At 43.5% G+C, this 19,075-nt stretch overlaps 1 protein-coding gene across 2 annotated transcripts in view; it reads right to left on the reverse strand.

Moving 5' to 3' along the window:
* The window catches only part of Znf704 (zinc finger protein 704), a 209,128-nt gene that overhangs the window by 37,089 nt on the left and 152,964 nt on the right, over positions 1-19,075 (reverse strand). For both annotated transcript variants that reach the window (XR_009058408.1, XM_057790241.1), the window contains exons 3-4: positions 18,547-18,650; positions 14,764-14,990 (exon numbers count right to left, since the gene is read on the reverse strand). Coding sequence is in view for 1 of the 2 variants with exons in the window: in XM_057790241.1 (XP_057646224.1) it covers positions 14,764-14,990; positions 18,547-18,650 (331 nt within the window). In the remaining variant the exon portion in view is untranslated. The remainder of the gene's footprint in view (positions 1-14,763; positions 14,991-18,546; positions 18,651-19,075) is intronic.

Below are 19,075 nucleotides of genomic sequence, written 5' to 3' on the forward strand. Positions count from 1 at the left end.
CCAAACTCAGAGATCCACTTGCCCTGCAGCCCCTGCCCCCGCACCCTCAAACTCACAGACATCTATCTGCTTCTGCAGCATCCCCCCGCCCCCTCCATGCTGGGATTAAAGGCATGCGCCATTATACCTGGCCACAACCTTATTTTAAAATGATTTCATACCGGGCTATATGGAGTCCCCTTCTATTTTCCTGATAAATCTGGACTGATATTCAGGACTGATAGGGCAGTTCCCAGAGGTAGCTTTCAGTCCCAGGACTGGGAACATGGCTGGGATTCAAAGTATGATGACATGCCTAGGAATACACTGGATTAAAGCAACAGTCTGGGAGCTTCGTGACCACCACCACCATAGCACCATAGCCTAGGCAGTATCACACTGGCTCTTCTGAGCACTGGAGACTCACAGGAACGTATATTATTCAAATGGGGATTGTGGGGTATATACAAGTATGTGGGTATGTGTGTGTCTAAATTTCTGAATTGTGGATCAGGGCTCTGTCACACCACATGTCCTTCTCAACTTGTCTCCAGGGCTTCTTCAGGGTCAGAAGGGCCACTGAGATCCTTACCAAGGGCTAACGCTAAAGAAATAAGCCCTTAAAGGATCCCAGATATAATATTAATTGAGGAAGTAGCCTTATACATGTGAGTGTATGCTTATGGGCCCCCTCCTTTATTTGTAAACTGAGCAGATTAAATGAAATTAGTAGGTGTATGAAGCAAACTCAAAGTACTGAATGAATTCAAACATTAGGTAAGCCCCACCCACACGCACGGTTTGTTGGTAGTGTCTGCCTAGCACGTGAAAAGCATGTATAACGGGCACATGGTACACACACGTAATCTACCACCTCAGTCAGTCAGTCATCCCTGGCTACATAATGAGGTCGAGACCAGCTTGGTCTTGTAGTGAGACTGTCCTAAAGACAACCAACAGCCAAGATCTCTGTAAGTGTGCACGGAATGTATGCGTCCGTGGCTTCTTTCCCCATGGCGTGAAGACTGACATCAGCCCACCGTCCTGGGTATTGGCCGCTTTTCCTCTTTCTTGGTAGTGTGGTGTTCTGCTATACGAATACGCCGTCATTTCCTTTTCCACGTGCCTGCTGGCGGACTTTGCGTTGTTTCCGCTTTGGGGTGATAATGAAGAAAGCTGCAATGAACACTTGTCTGTAAGTTTTTTTGTGGACATGTGTTTTCTAATCTCTTAGGTAAATACATATGTAACAGTAGAGTTGCTGGGTCATATGGTTAGCATATATTTAACTTTGTAAGAAACTGCCAAACTGTTTTTCAAAGTAGTTACGCCATTTTGCATTTCCACTGGCAATGAGTGTGCGTTCCTGTTGCCAGAACTCTGTCTGCACACTGCACGTCTCCACGTTCCCCCAGTGCTCACGGCCACACCGCAGCAGCGGAAATGCACCAATGCTGGCCTGCCCAGGGCAGCGGGAAACAGGCTGCCCCAGGGGCACAGGAGTGTTGGCGCTGGTCAGTAGGAGCAGGTTCCTGAGCTAACAGAGATTTCTCGTCGTGTATTTTCTTTATCCATGGATTCTAGAAGTAAATTTCGTCCTTGTGGTCACCTGTTCCCTCTTGGGTGAGGTCGAATGGTTGCATGTGGAAAGGTCAGGATGGCAGTGGATGACGTCTGAGGGCCACAAGGCTGGCTAGTCCTGCATCCTGTTAGCCCAGATCTCTTGTTTGCACCGGGTCCTCTCCTGGACTCATCAGCGGGGCTAATCCGGGTGATCTGTGCAACAAGTGCTTAACTTGTGGCAGAGGAGCACACGGCTGCCTGGGCGCCCGTGTTGGCACAGAGCTTCTCCCTGTACCCGGTAAAATGTCCGGAGTCACCACACCCACGAACAGAAGCCAGAGTCTCCAAGCGTAGCTGAGGTGCTGCTGGGGGTCCTGTGTCAGGCTTCCTGGTGCACTTCCAGTTCCGGCCAGAGCTACCCTCACTGCGCCCGAGTTCACTGGGCGACCGAGGGCCTCAGTAACCCTGAGCCGCTTGGCGCTGTCCCCCGCCACCCCAATATCCAAGGGTGAAACCACAGCACGGTACTGGTGGCTGCATTTATTGTTCTTCCATCTTTTCACATGATCCGCACAACAGTCTCATTGACATGGTACCTCCAGAGGCGACACCCCAACTTCAGAGGATGTCCAGGCTCTAGATCTGAAGAAACCAGGAATCTGACATTTTCCTTACTTGTTGGCACTTTGGGCTTTCCAGGAGTTAATTCTTAGCCTTCTATAGAAACGGTTTTCTCCTGAGACTACCAGAGTGCCCATGCCTTAGGTCATTGCATCACCTTGTGGTCATGACAGGAACTGCAACCTTCTCAGAGCCCCACTCTACCTGAAACCAGAGGGAAGTCTGCTAGATGGCACCCTCAGGAAGCTGGTCTCTCACAATTTCCCTCCCACCTGGCCACAGAGTGTTGGTCCAGGGCCGGCTGACTATGCTGCCCACATGCCTCTCTCCTCTGTGGGCAGCGAGGGATCAGTAGATGCTCCAGCTCATTCTGCCTCAAGAGCATCGTCTTTATTATTTCTGCTAAGCTCACTGTCCTTATGCCAGAATATAAGCAACACAACACTGGGCAATACACACAACTCAAAATGAGCTGTTCCCGCAAACTGGAAATAAGGCTGTATCAGAGATTTGGGGGATGATTAAATGAAATGCTGCATTTAACTCTGACTAAACATGTAAATACAGGGGTTATCAGAAAATACTTCTCATTAAGAGACAACACTTGTCTTGCCTATGCAATGCAACTCACACTTTGAACTTCTTTTCATAAACAGATCCAGGAGAGTTATCAGTGAGCGCCTGCAGGAGGTCAGAAAGATCACGAGTGCAGGGAAGGCTTTCCCTGCTGGGTTTGTAGCTCACACAAAGTCTGTTAAAACAGTTCCATGTTCCATCACATGGGGCCACATTTAGCAACTTCATAACCGTTCTTCCAGGCGTGACAGGCACAAGACCAACTTTACAACTCAGCAGGTGATGGGAGACAAAACGGCTTTCTTAGGTTCTCATAGCAGCGTCGCTAAGGCTGGAATGTGGCTAATTTGACTCTGGATCACGGCACCTGGATTTACCTTGCAGTACATGGAGCAGGTGCTTCCAAACTTTTGTAATGATAAGCTATAGTATGAAATGCCCCCCACAGCATCCACTCACACGTAAGTAAGTACACAGCGGAAATGAAAACCTGAGAAGACAATGCTAACCCTACATCCAGCACATTCTCTCTTGTCCTGTTAGGTAAAGAGTGTTGTTCATCTCTCATTAGATCGACTCACAGTTTACTCATGAGTCAAAACTCCCATGCTGGAAGGATCTTGTCTAGAAATTTCTCGAACAACCTCACTAGATATGTGACCACTGCAGAGACCGAGAGTTCAAATGCATACTAATAATCTAAAAGAATAGACAGGAAAATAAGATGAACTCCACCAACAAGAACAATGGGCTCAGGCAAATGAATTACTCTTCAGTTTCGTAACTCTGGCACTTGGTAGTCAGTTCTCAGCACCAATAACTACAGATATCTGGACCCTCAGGCAGACAGGTGACTGAAGCACAGAGCCGACTCCTCACTGCACTTTCTGGCTGTGCACAGGTATGCTACGGAACGTTCCTTTCCCCAGTGTCCCAGAGGTATTGCTGAGCTTGGCTATCAATGCACACATCTGGAGTTCTTGTAATGATTCTGTGTGAGAGGGATCTTGGCAGCAGGTGGGTCCAAACCACAGCAGGGGAGAGCCCATGCAGACAAAGCTTAAGTCAGTTGATTTAATGAGATTAAGGGAGTGAAGGTAAAGGAGGGGGAGGAGAAAAGGAGGAGGGAGAGAAGAGGGGAGGAGGAGGAGGAGGAGGAGGAGGAGGAGGAGGAGGAGGAGGAGGAGGAGGAGGAGGAGGAGAAGGAGAAGGAGAAGGAGAAGAAGAAGAAGAAGAAGAAGAAGAAGAAGAAGAAGAAGAAGAAGAAGAAGAAGAAGAAGAAGAAGAGTAGGCGTAGGAGAAGGCAGTTTCGTCTTTTAACTGGGACAGGGTACTGTCTGCCACACACACAGGGCTGAGGCACTCCACCAGGTTTCTGTGGGGCAGGGCCAAGGTGCACCTTGAGGCCCAAGGGGTACATTTCTGGAGCCCACTCCCTGGATGAACGTGCAAATGCTGATCTATATTTTAAGGTCACCACTTGGTTGATGACAGAACAGTCCTTTTTTGCAGAAATCATTCTGCCTAGCCATTTGGTCCAGAAAGAAAGGGTATGAGAGACTGACAGAAAAAGCGGCATTGCAAGAAGTTAAATTAATTCTGCAGAGACCTTTTGAGACACGGTTTGAAATGTAAAAGACCCGAATGACAGCGCTTGCATCCTGCAACAACATCTGAACTGTTTTTGTCTCTCAAACTAGTCTAGCCTTTTTACGCACCAACCTCTGCCCACCCAGCTCTCAACCTCTGAATGAAGCAGCTGTTCCCTGCCTCCAGGGTGTTCAGCATTTGGCCTGGTGGTGCTCTGTTGTGGGAGCTCCTTCCACTCCTTCAGCCAATAGCTGCTGAGATACCAGCCCATTGGGGTGTGGTCTCTCTCCCTTTAAAAAAGCGGCCACTTCCCTCTCCTCTCTCTCTTGCTTCCTGCTCCGCTTCCGGTGGACTCCCTTCCTCCCTTCCTGATTGCTCAGAAGGTTGTTGTCTGGGACGGTGATCTGTAAGTTTTTTCCCCTTTAAATAAATAACCATTCTATTAATCATAATTCTAAACTAGTGTGGGATTGTTTGTGATTTACACCTTCATCTAGCGCCCGAACGTTTGGTTTTAGGACCCCTCCTATCCCCGCTCAGCTGCCTGCCGCCAGTTTGACTTGGCATGAGCCCTCCCTCCCTCAGTTGCGGCCTGTGCCTTGTGGCCTGTGCCTTGTGCGTGGAGCCAGCAGTTTAATATAAATTATCACGCATTGGCTTTTCTTGCTGCAGTTCTTTATATTTTCCCTTTAGACACCTCAGATTGACTTCAAGTCCCCACACACCCTATCGTTTGCCTGCCTACGTGGATTTAAACTCCACAGGTCCGCGTAGTCTCTGTCCATGTGGTTTGCTCTTTTCTGAGTCGTTTTTAAATCTCCCTTGCAAGTGCAGTGCTTAAGTGGCATGAACCAGGGTGCGCAGTTGCCGAAAGCTGCAACCCCTCGGGGCGACTCTGTCACGTGGAGGCATAAGCGGCTCTCGGGTTGCTCTTCTCTACCCCTGGATTCTGGGTTTCTGGTTCTGTGTATGGAATTGATTTAATTACATTTACTTTGTTGAGAAACTCGCATTTTCCAGTTTTTAACGTCTACTAAGGCAGACACTGAAACAGGACCCCATTTTCGTAGCAACTCGGCAACAGCGCCACCTTCTGGATAATAGGTAATATTGCAGTTTTTGTTTATAACGCAAATTTTACTGCTTTGTTTACTAATACAATGGATTATATCATGCAAAGTTTATATAATTATGGGGATACCTTAATTTGCTTGTTACTAGGTTTCAGTTTTCTTTTCCATATTCTATCATTAAGGAAGAATATGGCACTCCTAAGAACGATAGAATCTTTACAAACTAATAATGAACAACTAATTGAAAGGATTAAAATTATTGAAAATCAGAGGTTATCTGAACAAGTGGATACTATGATAGACAAAATTGACTCCATATCCAAGGAGTTACCTGAAAGGGTTCAGGCTGTTGAATTTGACGTTCAGACATTATCACAAAGTTTTGATAAGGTAACAGACAGAATGCACCTCCAAGATGGGAATCTACATGATATACAAGAAAAGTTTAAGGAGGACATGTTATCTTTGAAGAAAAAAAATAAAGCTTTGGAATCACAGGTGCAGAATGGGGACCAAAAAATTGATACCTCAGTGAAATCACTAGAAACATATACAGGTCAGGAGATTCAAGATTTAAGAGAGACAATGATAAAAAGATTTGAAAAGATTGAAGAAATTATTGGAGCTGGTGAACAGAGTAAGGAGGCACAAGGACAGGATACAATGCCGCCACCAGCTATTAAAACTGGCTTACCCAGGGTTTTAGTGACATACCCTATACTTAATTCTGACAAAGCGTCAACTTCTAAAGGCACAAAGGGAGTCAAAGAAGCTAGATGGACGCCAATAGCAATGAATGATCTGAAAGAAATTAAGCAAGCTATTGTTAATTTTGGCTTGCACTCTGCATATGTTAAGGAAATGATAAGGACTTGGGCTTCTAATGCTAGAGCTACCCCCCATGATTTCCATCAGTTAGTGTCTGCAGTTTTAGATGATGGACCTTCCTTGATGTTTGGAATCCATTTCAGAGAAGAATCCAAACATATGGAACAGCAAGGAAGAGCAAAAGGTGTGGAGGTTTCCCAAGATCAAATTCTTGGTGCTGGAGAATATGCTGATCCACAGGTCCAAGCTCTTTATGACGAAGAAGTACTGTGTCTATGTCGCCAAGCAGCTTTAAATGCTTGGAATAGGATACAAGATCCAGCAAAAAGGGTTGAACCATATACCAGGATTAGGCAGGGACAGAGAGAACGCTTTATTGACTTTTTGCAAAGATTAATTAAGGCTCTGGACATAGGGGTAACAGACCCAGAAGCTAGACGAATATTTCTTGAATCTCTAGCTTTTGAGAATGCAAACATAGAATGCAAAAAGATAATTGGGCCTTTAAAGTGTAAATCAGCACCTATGGATGAATGGATTCAGCATACGATGAATGTTGAGACGTTTAGCTATAATGATGAATCTTGGGTAGGAGAAGCGATTTCCAAAGCAATGAGGAGACATCAAACTGCCAGGTGTTTTAATTGTGGTAAATTAGGACATTTGCAAAGGGATTGCAGACAAAGAATTTCTAGGAATAATATCTCTTCTGGGAATGACAAAAATAGGAGACCTCGGCCTTCAGGTATATGTAGGAGATGCAGTAAAGACTGGCATTGGTCCAACGAATGCAGGTCAACAACAGACAGACAGGGCAACCCGATATCATCAGGAAACTCCTTGAGGGGCCTCTCGCAGGCCCCCAAGCCAACAGTGGCCCAGTCATTCCCAGTCATAGTGGAGAATGTGCCTCACCAAGAAAATTAAAAGCTCCAATTTCTGCTGTAAAAAGTAATACTGGTCTAAATGATGAATTATGCGTGGAGGATGAGTCAAAAAACCCAGTAGGACAGAGTAAATGTATATTTTGGCAGACTTCTATTAACGATCAAAGACCAAAGCTAAGAGTCTGTATAAATGGCACTTTTATTGAAGGCTTATTAGGCACAGGTGCGGATGTAAGTATCATTACTCCAGAATCTTGGCATCTGAATTGGCCTCTTCAAGAGGTAGTTGTTCAGTTCCTGGGAATTGGAACTCTATCTCGTGTAAAACAAAGCACAAGATGGGTTGAATGCATAGGGCCTGAAGGGCAAATAGGAAGACTAAGGCCATAAATAACCAATAATGCAATAAATTTATGGGGCCGTGACCTGCTACAGCAATGGAATACCCAGATTAACATTCCTGTAGTTCCAGGAACTCATAATTCTGGGAAGGATATGATGAGGTATTATGGAAAAAGGTCACCAGCCATTCAGGCTGTACAAGAACATACAGCAAATAGCAAACCTTTAGAGGTACCAGCAGCCCTACCTTTAAAATGGCTAACTGAAAAGCCAATATGGATCAAACAGTGGCCTCTAGCTGAAGATAAATTACAGGCATTGGAACAGCTGGTGCAAGAGCAACTAGATGCTCACCATATTGAAGAATCAACCAGCCCTTGGAATTCTCCTGTGTTTGTTGTAAAAAAGAAATCCGGTAAATGGAGAATGGTGACAGATTTAAGAGCTGTCAACAAGGTAATTCAACCTATGGGCCCACTACAATCTGGAATTCCTTTGCCTTCTCTGTTACCAAAAGGATGGCCTCTTATAGTTATTGATTTGAAAGATTGTTTTTTCACCATACCGTTACAAGAAAAGGATAGAGAAAAATTTGCCTTCACAGTGCCTACTTATAATAATTCTCAGCCTAATAGGAGATATCAATGGACTATCCTCCCACAGGGGATGCTCAATAGTCCTACATTGTGCCAATATTTTGTAAGTAAGCCATTGGAAATAATTCGCAAGCACTTTCCCAAGTCCATAATTTATCATTACATGGATGACATCTTGTTATCTGATTCAAATAAAGATACTTTAGAAAGGATGTTTGAAGAAGTAAAGAAAGTCTTGCCTAGGTGGGGATTACAAATTGCCCCTGAAAAGATTCAAAGAGGAAATTCTATTAATTACCTAGGTTACAGAATAGGGTTAGAGAAAATTAAAACGCAAAAGGCACAAATTAGGAGAGACCGGTTAAAGACTCTTAATGACTTCCAAAGATTGTTAGGAGACATTTCCAGTCTACGACCAGCTGTTGGGATAACACCTGATCTAATAGTTCATTTAAACAAAACCTTAGATGGTGAGAAAGATTTGAGTAATCCAAGAAAACTGACAGCTGAAGCAGAAAAGGAACTGACAATGATTGAGAAAAAGTTACAGGAGGCACATGTAGATAGGGTGAACCCAAATCTTAGCTGCATCCTAGTCATATTGCCTTCCAGAATTTCTCTAACAGGGATTTTAATGCAGAGAGAATATATTATTTTAGAGTGGATATTTAAACATAATAAACCAAGTAAAAAATTAAAAACTTATGTGGAAAAAGTCTCCGAATTAATTATAAAAGGTAAGCTGAGACTTCGTCAACTAGCAGGTATAGACCCAGCAGGAATTATAGTGCCTTTTACTACTGAAGAAATAAAAAAGTTATGGGAAGACAATGAACCATGGCAAAGAGCTTGTGCTAATTTTTTAGGAGAAATTAATAGCACCTATCCCAAAAGTGATAGATTTAACCTCATAAAGAGAACTTCTTGGATTCTTCCTAGAATTGTACGTGATGCTCCCATAACTGGAGCCCGTACGTTTTATACTGATGCGAATAAATCAGGGAAAGCAGGTTACAAGTCAGATGAATTGAGTAAGGTAAAACAAAGCCCTTATAATTCTGTCCAGAAGACAGAATTATATGCCATTCTTATGGTGCTAAGGGATTTTAAAGAACCTCTTAATATAGTTACAGATTCACAATATGCAGAAACAGTTATCTTGCATATTGAAACCGCTGAATTTATACCAGACGACACAGAGTTGACTTCATTGTTTATCCAGGTACAAGACATAATCAGGAATAGGCTTTGTCCGATGTACATAACACACATCCGGTCCCATACGGGTCTGCCTGGTCCTCTAGCACAAGGCAACGCTGAGATTGATCAATTATTGATTGGAAGTGTGTTGCAGGCCTCAGAATTTCATAAAAAGCATCATGTCAATAGTAAAGGCCTAAAGAAAGAATTTTCCATTACATGGCAACAAGTTAAGGACATTATAAAGAGATGTCCTACTTGTTCTTTCTATAATCAAACACCGTTGCCTGCAGGGAGTAACCCAAAGGGTACTAAAAGAAATGAAATCTGGCAGATGGATGTGTCCACTTTATGGAATTTGGTAAATTAAAATATGTACACCACACCATAGACACATATTCAGGTTTTCAATGGGCTACTGCCCTGAGCTCAGAAAAGGCTGATTCAGTAATCACCCATTTATTGGAAGTTATGGCCATCATGGGTATACCTGCACAGATAAAGACAGGCAATGGTCCAGCATACGTATCTAAGAAAATGAAATGCTTTTTTGCTTATTATAATATAAAACACATTACAGGTATACTAAATAATCCTACAGGTCAGGCAGTTATAGAAAGATCAAACCGTACTATAAAGGATATGCTGAACAAACAGAAAGGGACCGAAAATACCCCCAGAAATAGATTACATAATGCTTTATTAACCTTGAATTTTCTTAACGCTAATGAGAAAGGAACAACAGCGGCAGAAAGACATTGGATAATGGAAAAGTCTGCTGAACTAAATCAACCGATTTATTTCAAAGATGTGCTGACCTCTCAATGGAAGCCAGGAGATGTGCTACGTTGGGGAAGGGGTTTTGCTCTTGTTTCCACAGGAGAAGAAAAATTGTGAATACCATCAAAATTAATAAAGTTTAGATTTGAAGAGGAGAAACCTCTTGGAAAGGAGAAATGACAGTTCATCCACAATGATGATATTTATATAGGTGATAAGAAAAATATATAGAATGGGGGCAGGGTTCTTTTCTTATCTCTGCAGGAAAACACTCATCTTCAAAAAATTCAAGGGACCCTGGATGTTTGAATACTGACAGATGGAAACTATTTACAACCCAATAAGAATCGGCAAGAAAATCAAACAGGTCCCGTAAGTAAAATTATTCTACTCTTATCTTTAAATATGTATTAATGTGCATTTATTTATTAATATATAGAGCTGGTTTTGAAGTTGGATTCTGGCTCAGTCCCTCTCCAATTCCAAGCCTGTTGGTAAGAGAAAAACCCAGAGTTTCTGGAGTTTCTGTCTCATGTCAAGAGCCATGATATGGGACAGAAAGAAATAATGAGTTTACAAAACATCTTTGCTTTTCTTCATATCTATCATACCTTTCATTGAATATATCTATCATGCCTTTCATTGAATATGTGTATGTCTATATATGTCTATATGATTAATGTTTAAGTTTTTCACAATGAACAATGAGTTTTTCCTGCAGTGACATTTGAAGTTTCCAGGAAGAAGATGGGGCCCCATAACAACAACTCCACCTGGTTGATATGACGTCATGATACTGATAGCGCTACTACAAGACCTGTTTTTTTTTTTTTTTTGGTTTTTTTCGAGACAAGGTTTCTCTGTGGTTTTGGAGCCTGTCCTGGAACTAGCTCTTGTAGACCAGGCTGGTCTCGAACTCACAGAGATCCTCCTGCCTCTGCCTCCCGAGTGCTGGGATTAAAGGCGTGCGCCACCACCGCCCGGCACAAGACCTGTTTTGGGTACCAGCTGCACAAGACGATCCCAACTTGGTTAGCTGAAATGGTGTACATCTTGTACAACATTCTGGCCAGACCTGCACAAAATACTCAGAGACTATTTGCAATTTTAAAAGACATTGATCTTGAAATTTAACCATCATTTTACTTTCACGGGATCTCCCAGAAAGAACGTCACCCCCATGACAGCTGGAAGTAATTCTAGAGGACGATGTCCCCTCTCCCAGTAAAGTTTGCCCTTGGGTTTAAGGACATCATTTAGGGGTTGATTATAAATAGTATACGGTTGAGGGTTGGAGGGTTGGAGGAGGAATTTTATAAGCTCAGGGATCATTTGAAAAAAAAAAAGAGGGATAATGGGATAATAGGATAATAGATTGGTACTTGTGAGTTATTGTTTTGAGACAAATATATTGGTATCGATTCTTATATATTGATACAAAGTGAAATTATATTGACTATTGTATGCATGCATGCTTCTACCTGTTTAAAATATTTTTATGTATTGATATATACATTGTATTGATATTGTATATTTACCATATTGCAGTGTACATTTCTACCTCTGATTAAGATACTTATATATTGTTTGTGTATTGATATATATTTATCATATTGCAATGTATATTTGTACATTGTTTATATTTGGAGGTCATTGTCCTCATTTGTTTCACAGTTGTTTATTGTCTTAGTCTTTAAGTTATATAGGTATTGAGAATTATATAGATCAATAGTATTCTAAGTTTGTCATTTATAATTAGACTAATCAGGTTCTTTAGATACATAGAGATTATACTCTATAGATAATCTTCAACCTCTTCAAAGAGCTGTAGAAAATGGCCTTTAATCTAACTCAGAGTTTCGTGGTAGTGAGACACAATTGCTCCTGGCAACACCGCTCTATTCCCAAGAGAATGTTGAGCACCAACGACACTCCACCTGGAGCCTTTCTTCTTGGCTGAACTGGCCTTTGGGCAAAGAAATGCCCATACCTCAACCACTGACAGAAATACAGAGTATCCATGAATGGAAAAAACAGGACTGTCATATCCTGCCAAGACAGGGTAAGATAGTTTTGAGAAGTTTCTTGCCTTTGAAAATGGTATGTCAGTTATGTTAGGCCTTAGCCAAAGTTGGTTGCTTCAACGCTGCAAACGTGACCTTGGGTGATTGCCCAGGTAGCTAGTTGTCTCTGTGATTTGTTGCATGTTTTGGAAATTGTTTGATTGCACTTCTTAATTAGTCATGTAACATTATTTCCCTTCTCAGATCTTCGATGGGGTTGAAGACTATATAAATGTAGTTACTTTCCACTCATGACTTGGCCAAGCTATTTATTATATAAGACCTAAGCTAGCTAGAATAGGCTATTTGTACTTATTGTATATAATTTCATAGTAGGTTTAGAACTCTCTTACTTAAACAAAAGGGGGAGGTGTTACGGGAGCTCCTTCCTCTCCTCCAGCCAATAGCCGCTGAGATACCAGCCCATTGGGGTGTGGTCTCTCTCCCTTTAAAAAAGCGGCCACTTCCCTCTCCGCTCTCTCTTACTTCCTGCTCTGCTTCCAGCGACTAGACTTCTTCCTGATTGCGCAGAGGGCTGTAGTCTGGGACGGTGTTTTTTCCCCTTTAAATAAATAACCATTCTATTAATCATAATTCTAAACTGGTGTGGGATTGTTTGTGATTTATGCCTTCAGTGCTCAATGACTACCAGTTCACCAAGTAAACAAAAAGATGGATAGTAGGTGTCCTGTTTTCTTGCTATTTTTTTACTACTCAAAATAATTTTGAGTACAAAGGCCAAGGCAGTAAAACATTAGTGACTATCAGTTCCCTCATCTCTGGGGAAGGCTGAGCCTAGAGGAAGAAAACACCAAGAAGAATAAACAGTTCTAAGGACTGATTAGTCTACCAACTAGCATTCTGTGAAGGAAGCTTGTGCCCTTCAAATGAGTGTTATTTATCTGCATGTGGATGGGTGTGTGCATGTCATGGTGGAGGTCAGAAGACAAGCTGGTGTCAGTCCCTGCCTCGCACCATGTTTAGACACCAGGGTCTCTTGTTTACCACAGAGATAGACTCTGTCTACAGCAGAGCAGCTGGCCTGTGAGAGTCTGGCGAATCTCCCCACTTGCTGTCGACCACGGGGATTACGGGTTAGTTCTGCAGATCTGAACTCCGGTCCACACGTCTGCACGACGGTACTTTGCCCACTCTGCGGTGAGGCTTCCTCCTCTTTGCCTTCAGTGACTCAGCTGTTGCTAATTTGAAAAAGTGTGTAGACCTGAGTCAGACTGACGCAGTCTCACCATAAGGCGAGAACAGGACTTTTGGTTCCACACCACATTATAAATGTAGCTGTGAAAGGCGGCCATTAATGCACTCTGGAAGCACTGGAGCCCCTGTTCTATGAGCTCTTGTCACACGCTGTCCATACGGATGTCAGGACTGCTCACTCAGATACCCTGGGACTGGCAGGCTAAACAAGAGTTCAGCTCCAGACAGCTGTCAATCGTGTCGGCTGCTGTCCATGGCTTGACTCATCAAGTGAGTCCCAATCGGGGAGCGCCCTTACATAGACCTGGCTTTTCAGGACACTTTCTCCAGGAAGGACTCTCTTCTCTGAGTCACGGTAGCCCTATTCCTTGGGGCACACCCAGAGAGAACTACTGTACTTCCACCCCTGCACATTCCAAGTGATGCTAAGGAAGGCAGCAAGGGTGCTGGACCAAGGCTTCCTCTTTGTTTTCCTCTCTGAATGCGTTCAGGGAGGACAGGGTTGCAATGGTCCTCAAGGCCTCGCTTTGTTTTGTTTACGAATCATCATTAAGAATGATAACACCCGTGTAAAATTTTAAAACCAGCATACAGTGTCACATAATTTTCAAACAATGCTGTAATGTTCTCTAGGTTTAGTAGCAGTGTTGCTGCAGCCTACGAACTAAAAATGCTTCTATACACAGAGGGTGAAGGTCATAGAGAAGGCTCAGAACCCACATGGCAGAAGGGAAGAACCAAGTCCCTCCAGCTGTGTCTAACCTCTGCACGCACACTCAAACACACACACACACACACACACGAACAAATACATGTTAAAAAATCCAAACCCTGAAATCGATGCTAATACAAGATTCCTAAAGAGAATTTAGAGACCATGGGTTTGGATGGCGGCTCTGGTGAACTCTGCGGCCAATTATTAGATTATTAAATATATCCCAGGACCTCTATATAGTCTATAAAGTACTGCTGGGAGGACCGAATGGATTATAGTCAGTTAACTACTTAGCCCAATACTTTTTGTTTAGTAAACATATTTTTTTGGGATGGAAGCATACACATTTATGTGTTAACTTTTATGTATCTAGTTGTGTAAACATGAACAAACCCTTTTGGACTGACTGAAGCAGAAGAGAAAAAAATACTGATTATCTTTTAAGAGCATTTAGGGACAGGAGGTCTTAGTCCAAACAAGGTGAGGCCGTTTGACAAGGCACACACAGGATGGAACACGCACACTGATAGGGCATGGCCATGGATATTCTACGCACACACAGGACAGAACACGCACACTGATAGGGCACGGCCATGGATGTTCTAGTCACTTTCGTCTTGAGTCAGGGAAAATGGCAATGTCAAAGACAACTAAAGCATTCCATGGCGTGTGTGCTCAGTCTCACGAGTGACTAAGCACCAGTCCCTTGGGCGCAGAACACAGCACGTGACCCACCTTTCTCTTCCTGGGAATGGGCTCGTCGAAGAGCAGGTTGCTGGCCTCGGCCTCATCGATGCCATCGTCAGGTGGCGCGGGGCTACGGAAGGGCTTGAAGCTGTCAGCGGACAATGGCGGCGAGGGCGTGGACGGGTTGGACTGGTCGCTGGGAGCACTCCAGCTCCAATAGCCACTGCTGCTGCTGCTGGAGGGTGCGCCCTCCTTCCAGGACCCGCTGAGGCCCTCTGTGAGCATAGGGGACAGCGTGTAAGGGCCCATGCTGTATGCAGTAACCCACAGAGGCTGTAAGCAGGAAGCTCTCACCCATCCCAATCAACTGACAGTTTCTAAGCAGTTGTTTTAGCAACGATGCAACATGGCTGTCGGGCTCTCTGGTGTGTGTTTTAACGTGCAGTACCCTTTCCTCGGGATTGGTGGAGATTAAACAAAAACAAGAAAATAATAGTTATTTCTTGTTCTTGTGGGGCCTCTGCGTTTGCTGGCTGCAAGACTTCTGCATGTGGTATCCTACCTACTAGCCACCAAGTTGCCCCCTCTGGTTCCAATTCCCCCCCCCTTTTTTTTTTTTTAAAAAAAAAAGACATTACTCATTGACTATGGTTCTTGGGATGTATGACTAAGAAATCAGATTAAGACTTCAGACTATCAGAAATGGCGCTTTCCAGACCGGTAGAGCGACTTCCCAGTGCTGAGCAAACAAGTAACGGTGCCTTCCACTCTGACTGCTGCTAGGCCCTTAACCTTAATTTTCAACGTTAGTGTGTAAATAGTGGCCTTTATAATGGCATTTCCACACATCTGCGTCCTACTCCCCATTCCACGCTGCCCCTTCCCTCTGGGCCCTCTTACTAGTCCCTTCCTTCACACTTATTTGCTCCCCAACTTCTGCATTCACACTGTGCATCCCAATCCCCTCTACTTCATGGAGCTCGCCTGTAGTTTCAAGCACTGTTACGCCTGTCACTCAGAGCAGAGCATCCCCATTTGACAGTGGCACAGGAAGTTCATCTACCTGCTGCTCTCTAACCGGTAAGTGACCCTGGGCGGCCGAGGCCAGGGCCTGGTTTGCTGGAGGCCCTTGGTCCTCCAGAGCATCCTCCATCTGAATTTATTGGCAGCCCCACTGACTGAACTGTGCTCAGCTGAACTGTAGGAGTCTGATGCAGAGATCTCTTCCTATAGCGTCAGAGGAGGGGACCTGTAACCACTGGAGATTAACGTTATCTTTCAAGATGTCCAAGCTTGATTAGCACTTATGTAAATTCTACTTTCTTTCTAGATAATCCTTTTCCATATTTATGTTCATTGTGAGTATATTCAAACTCTACTTGTGAGGGAAGAGGAAATCCCAAAATGCTTCATTAAAAATCCCATTAATGTCTGTGTAATTACCAATGAAGCAAAAATGAGTAGCAGATTAGTATTTGTAGAGAAATACCTACCCTTATCTAGTTACAGAATTTCAGAAAGTTACTCAGCTACATCAAGTAAAAAGTTTAGTAAAAGTCGTTAAGTTTGAATTGAAGTAGAAGTTGCCCACTTTATGAGGGTAAGACTCTGGCAGAATTACATGGTCTTTTTTTTTTTTTTTGATTTTCGAGACAGGGTTTCTCCGTAGTTTTTGGTTGCTGTCCTGGAACTAGCTCTTGTATATCAGGCTGGCCTCGAACTCACAGGCCTGCCTCTGCCTCCCGAGTGCTGGGATTAAAGGCGTGCGCCACCACGGCCCGCATGGTCTTTTTTGCATGCTTGCACCTGCTGGCATCACAAAGCCAGCTTGGTATTTCCTCCCTGATGGAGAGAGATGGATGCACACAGCAGACTGCACTACTCTCCAACGACAAGACAGCCTACACAGTGGTCCTGCAGCGAGCGTCCTCACATCCTCCACAGAGACTTGCAAAACAAAACCAGGTGCTGGGTGTGTGGTTGCAGGACGAGGAGGAATGAATTGCTTTTGAGAACTAGCTATTGTCACGGTATGCTACTTCACTTCACGTGAACGTTAGTGGTGTATTTGCCTGTCAGTCTGTGAATACTTCCTTCGCTCCTTAGCCAGGAAGACTAGCTAACACAGTTTCCTGGGCTGCAGATTTCCTTATCTTAAGCGAGTATTAGTCAAACATGCAGATGGGCCCAATTGGGTTCTTAGCTCTTTGCAGAGCTACCACTTAACAGGAAAACTCTTCTCACTCATAGAAAAGGATCACAACAGGTACCCCAAACTCACTGATATACCTGAATTCTGGAAAATGGCTTTCATCCTCTTAAAAACTAATGGATTTATTATTATAAGTTGCTTTCCTTACTTAAAAATTTGCTTCCTTTTGCAAATCAAATGAGAGATATCAAATTCAGTAGTTGAATAGATTTTTAAAAAAATATCTTATTTATTTTGAGGCAAGGTCTCTCTATGTGGGCCAGGCTGGCCTAATTACTTCACAGAGATCCATCTGCTTTTGCCTTTTTAGTGCTGAGATTAAAGGCATTTACCATCACGCCTAGCTAAGTTGTTATTTTTTAAAAGCCATAAACGAACACTGACATACTCTATTGCTGTGCTAAAGAAGTGCATATTGACGTATGAAAAGGTTTATTTTAATTTTAACCTTTAAATACAAAGGAACAGTAGAAATGTTCTCAAAAAAAGAATCATATAGTAAAAATAATGATTAATTTAAGAATATCCTTTTCTCTGTAAGAATTCAAAGTCATTCCTAGAATATTTTGGGTCATCCTAATTTTCCTCCTCTAGCATTGCTGCCTGGCTGAGAAAGGCAACTCTGGGTGTTCATTTGCCAAGAGCCCCCCAAAGGCCAGACCACTAACCAGGAACGGTCACGGCACGTCAGTGCGTGTGCCTTCTGCAGTGTCTAAGTTCATCTACGTACACGTACAGACATACAAACATGTATGCAGCCTGACTTCCTAACCCTAACTTCCACTGTCTGGAACTTTAGCAGCTTGCTCAGAAGACAAACTTCCAGTCAGGCATACAGGACCTGTCTCAATGAAGTTCCTGTTGTCCTCCGCCCAACTCTGCCTCCCACTGTCTGCTTTCCCAGTTTATCTCAGGGATTAAATGAAGCAGTATCACACCATGATTAGGAAGGCAGATCTGGAATCAGGAAGACGGGAACTACGCACAAACCTTGGTTTACCTATCTGTAAAGCAGTGATAATAACAGCATCTCATACGCTTGCTGGTAGAAATACAATGAGACAAAGCAAGCAGAATACTCGGCAGATAATTAAGTCAGTGCTTAATTAATATGCTATTAATGAGGCCATGACTGAGTCTTCTTTTCCAAAAGAGACTGTGTACTCTCTCTGAGTATGGATACTCTTTATAATCTATTGATACATTCAAATCATCTAGGTGACACCTAGTATATACTGAATTCAAGACTGGACTAAATAATTCTCTTTGGTTATGAAGTGTGGGATAATGCTTTTACAAACTGCTGGCTCTTCAGTGAGTGCACTGATACAACTATCTCCGAATCAAGAAAGAAATTATGTGGGGAAAACACGTTCATCAGACTACTCTCCCTTTGCCGGGGAAAAGACATAAGTACTGCAGATGCGTCCTTGGAAGGCAGCAAACACGTAACAGAACTCAGAAAATGTGAGCTGCCCAGGTGAGGACTCGAGAATGCTGGGGTCTTAGGAGGATGAGGTCGGTGGCCCAGGGTCTCCATTTCCCCCATTTCCCCTGATTTGAAATAAGGTCCCCAGGAGAGGCCTTGCTGTTTCCCAGAGCACATACCCTAGGCTTACCATTGGGCCGCACCGGAGGACTTCGGACCAAAGGGCTAGTTGACAAGCTGGTTAGTACCATGGCTGCGGTCACCTTGTCCATGTCCAGTTCCTCTGAAGACTTTCTGTAAAACAGGAAGAAGTGCTGTCTGTCTGTGTTCACTCTACCCACGGTCAAGCAAGGTACGCTAGGCTGCCACATTTACTTTCGAACGTATCCTCGGGAAAATCCAACGTTCTGCTAGTGGATTTCTAAGTAAGAGGTCAAGCGATCCAATCTCCAATCAAAGCACAGGAAGAAGGGAACCTTCTTCATCGTTTGTCCAGTAACTATTTATTGAGAGTGCAGATGCGCCAGGCAGACGCTGTTGCGGGCACCAATACACAATGAATAACAGACAGACAAACCAACAGGAATAAAAGAATCTCTGACAGTGGCAAGCGCTATGAAGGGTACTAGTGTCGACATAACAGTGCTTGAGCATCTGAGGAGGCTCAGTTCTGGGAGTGGAGAGACATGTATCTCTACAGCAGCCTGAGGTACACCAGA

The sequence above is a fragment of the Chionomys nivalis genome, chromosome 16, assembly GCF_950005125.1.
Source record: "Chionomys nivalis chromosome 16, mChiNiv1.1, whole genome shotgun sequence".
In the NCBI taxonomy this organism is placed as follows: domain Eukaryota; kingdom Metazoa; phylum Chordata; class Mammalia; order Rodentia; family Cricetidae; genus Chionomys; species Chionomys nivalis.